This window comes from Denticeps clupeoides, chromosome 12 (assembly GCF_900700375.1).
Source record: "Denticeps clupeoides chromosome 12, fDenClu1.1, whole genome shotgun sequence".
NCBI lineage: Eukaryota > Metazoa > Chordata > Actinopteri > Clupeiformes > Denticipitidae > Denticeps > Denticeps clupeoides.
This window is the reverse complement of record NC_041718.1, coordinates 6,053,424-6,057,058: the sequence shown is the minus strand read 5'-3', so window position 1 is coordinate 6,057,058 and position 3,635 is coordinate 6,053,424. Positions and strand designations below refer to the sequence as shown.

Genomic DNA, 3,635 nt, shown 5'->3' with positions numbered 1-3,635 from the left:
GACGCGCCACGCGCCTGACGCAGCCGTGACGTACGGCGAGGGCGGCGCGTGATTGGCTGACAAATCCAGTGTGCGCGCAAATGGGCGCCGAGTTGCTGAGCAGGTTTTCGGGGGGGAGAGACAGTAACTTGGGAATGTGTGGGGAATTATGGAGTGTGGAGAGTCCACAATACAATAAATATAATAAGCATTTAAATTACATTTTAAATAGCGAATTAATTAAATAATTTCATTAATTCACACATAACTTTTTAGATATTTTAAAAAGTATATATATTTATTTCACTGTCTATTTATTTATTTCCGTTCTATCAATAAACTCATACTGAACGGGTTTTTTTTCATGAAACATGCCCAAAAATAAAATCATGTTTAATTCTATTTTAACTCGACATTAGTTGAACATTACATTCCAAATGAAGCTGAATCTAGCTGAGAAACAAAGCCACTGTGGTCTCATGTGGTCAGAAGACTGTATTTCTTATTTCGTCCAGGGACACAGAATACCGTTTTTCAAGAATCACCCGCATTTATAATAAAAGGTTTTGTACTTTCAACTGAACACCTCACGTCGCAAAATGTATCACAAAGTGAATTATTATAAAGTAGAAATCTATAAACAGAATGTTTTCCTTCGGTCGGTGGACGTGCAACATGCAATCTTGATCATCACGAAACATGGAGATTCTCAAAACAAAAAAACGCGCAAGGCTTAAAAGAACAAAATAAAAAAAGACCAGAATTGTCCCACGTCGCTTTCGGTCCTTGAACGTAGTGACGTATTGCAGGGAAGTGACCACGTGGGTGAAAGTGAGACTCCACGCTTCTTGTGGTACCATCGCATTAATTTCGGTAACTGTGCGTAGATATACTGTAATATGCATTTTAATCCATGTTCTGGGAGATTGATGACTACTGCAGCACACATTTCGTGACGGCGTGTGTCTTTTTGGACTGTTTAAAAGCGACGTTTCCTGACACTAGCTACGCTAGCTACAATTAGCTAGCGAAACTTTGTTGAAAATGAGCAGTATGTGTAGAAATTGTGCTTATGTATGCGGTCGGCGGGGTGTTTTATGCTATCTTCTGTCATCTTGTGTCTCTACATCCAGTTATTTGGTTTGTTCAACTTCCTGCCGTTTCTAGGGAGTGATCGAAATGGCCGTAAGAGCTTCGTTCGAGAAAAACAACGAAATCGGATGCTTTGCCAAGCTGACGAACACGTACTGCCTGGTAGCGATAGGCGGCTCGGAAAACTTCTACAGGTAAGCCGGCGGTCCCCAGAGAGCTGTAGGTGCGAAGCCGGACACATGAATCGAGTAAAGTGGGTGACTTGTGGCCTTGCAGCGTGTTTGAAGGGGAGCTGTCAGAGACCATACCTGTAGTCCACGCCTCCATAGCTGGATGCCGGATAATCGGAAGGATGTGTGTTGGTGAGTAATGGGAAGGATGGTAAAAAGTAAGCTGTTTATTGGTTGATAACAGCTGACCTCTGGATTTTTTGTTGTTGCAGGGAATCGTCATGGCCTTTTGGTTCCTAATAACACAACAGATCAGGAGCTTCAGCACATCCGTAATTGTCTCCCAGACGCAGTAAGAATCCAGCGAGTCGAGGAGAGGCTGTCTGCGCTGGGGAACGTGATTGCCTGCAACGACTACGTAGCCCTTGTCCACCCTGACTTGGACCGGGTAAGCAAACAAACGCGCATTGGTATTCAGGACCCAAGACATGTGTACGGCTTCATGCGTAAATGCAAGTTGGCTGCTGTTCTGTTCCCACCAGGAGACTGAAGAGATCTTGGCCGATAATCTGAAAGTGGAGGTGTTTCGGCAGACCATAGCAGAGCAGGTTCTGGTGGGCAGTTACTGTACGTTCAGTAACCAGGGAGGCCTTGTCCACCCGAAGACTTCAATTGAAGACCAAGATGAGCTTTCCTCTCTTCTCCAAGTCCCTTTGGTGGTCAGAAATCCTGTTAATATGCTGTATTGATGATCAGAATGAATGGAACTTGTCCACATAAACAAGCTCGTACTTTCTTTTGGCCATTTTGCCACCTGTAGGCAGGGACGGTGAATCGCGGCAGCGAGGTCATAGCAGCCGGGATGGTGGTGAACGACTGGTGTGCGTTCTGTGGACTGGACACGACAAGCACAGAGCTTTCGGTCATTGAGAGTGTATTCCGACTGAGTGAAACGCAACCTAGTGCCATCGCAACAACAATGAGAGATTCCCTTATTGACAGGTAGGCATAAGTCCACGTAGAAGGAATGAGAACTGAATTGTGGGTATTCAATTCTATAGTTGTACAAACTTCTTACTGTTCTACTCTATTGAGCTTTGCTTGACATTAGGGTTCTAAATACCATAAACAAAACCCAATTAACACGCATAACTCGCACAAGTAGCACTGACAAGTGCACACAGGTACTTGTAAAGTTCTGTAAATTCACCTTAAAATAGCTGTCAGAAAAGCAAATTTAATTCTGAAGTATATGGGCGTCAGAAGGAATGGAACAATTCTCTCAGTAGACTTGCACATCACTGACTTACAGCTTGTTTTTGTCATGTCTGCACAGTTATTTGTTTATGGGCTGCAGCAATTCTGCAGCATGTTCGTGTATTCGGGGTAATTAGTAGGGGGGGGGTATTGTCTGATCGTGAAATTTGAAGTTTTGTTTGTTAATTTTCAACACTTGTTTTTCAGCCTCACATAAGACCTGGCTAGAAGAACTATTTAAGACAGCGAGTGGAAGAGAAGAGAAGATGAATGAACACATCCGACTGTACCACACATGGCGGATAAATTGTCTGTCCTGTAATAGATGTGAGACAATAGCATCATTGCCTTTGTATAAAATGCACTTCATTGCCAGTGTGCTATTGCTTGGAGGCTAACATATAATCAGATCAGTCATTTGCTGATGGCCTAAGCCTTTTTTAACCTCTAAATAACTTGCTTGTGTCCATGCTGAGCAAAGAAACTGAATACCGTTGTATACCTTCACCGCGTCTGATGTACTTTTAACTGGCTGTAATCTTGTCCGATCACAGTGCAATTAATTGGCTTTCAGAGTTTCCTTGTCAATAAAAGTAAATTGCACACTTTTCAAACACTCCTAACTTTGTTTCATTCTTTACCTGACAATAGGCTTTTTATTGGAGGAATGTGAAGTGCGTGCGATACACCACTGCGCAGCACACGGTGACACAACAATATGGGTTAACACGTAAGATGGGACGTCACAGGGCCATGACGTTTCTGCACCTTTGTTTTGCATAGAGGTTCATCACCTCTGTTATCCAGGTGTGAAATTCCAGCCATGTGTTCTGCCTTTGTCTGCCCCAGACTGCAAACTGTTTTTCTGTCTTGTCTGCGGGACAAGACAGAAAAAACAAATTCTGATTGATCTGTGACAACTTCCTGTGGGTCAAATGAATGTTTACTTGTGGTCTTGTGGATTTCCATCTTCTTTTCCATCGGGAGCTGAGCGGAATCTTCCCATCAGTACCTGAGTCTGAGTCTTTTCTATTTACCTATTTTTCTCATGGCTTTTCTCTCTTTCTATCTTTTCTCCTTTTCATTTTGGTTTTCTCTGTAACATTGGTACCTTTTTTACATACAATATTCACATGT

General features: G+C 42.9%; 1 protein-coding gene across 2 annotated transcripts; it reads left to right on the top strand.

Moving 5' to 3' along the window:
• The first annotated feature begins 729 nt into the window (after positions 1–729).
• Positions 730–3,114, top strand: eif6 (eukaryotic translation initiation factor 6). Of its 2 annotated transcripts, none has more exons than XM_028997985.1 (7): positions 730–852; positions 1,147–1,265; positions 1,348–1,433; positions 1,514–1,689; positions 1,784–1,960; positions 2,062–2,243; positions 2,706–3,114. In XM_028997985.1, exons 2-7 carry the CDS (start codon positions 1,159–1,161, stop codon positions 2,713–2,715), a joined length of 738 nt encoding a protein of 245 aa, XP_028853818.1. In that variant the 5' UTR covers positions 730–852; positions 1,147–1,158; the 3' UTR covers positions 2,716–3,114. The 2 variants fall into 2 exon arrangements, with proteins under 2 accessions (XP_028853818.1, XP_028853819.1); XM_028997986.1 differs by having other exon boundaries at positions 771–858.
• The last annotated feature ends 521 nt before the right edge of the window (positions 3,115–3,635 follow it).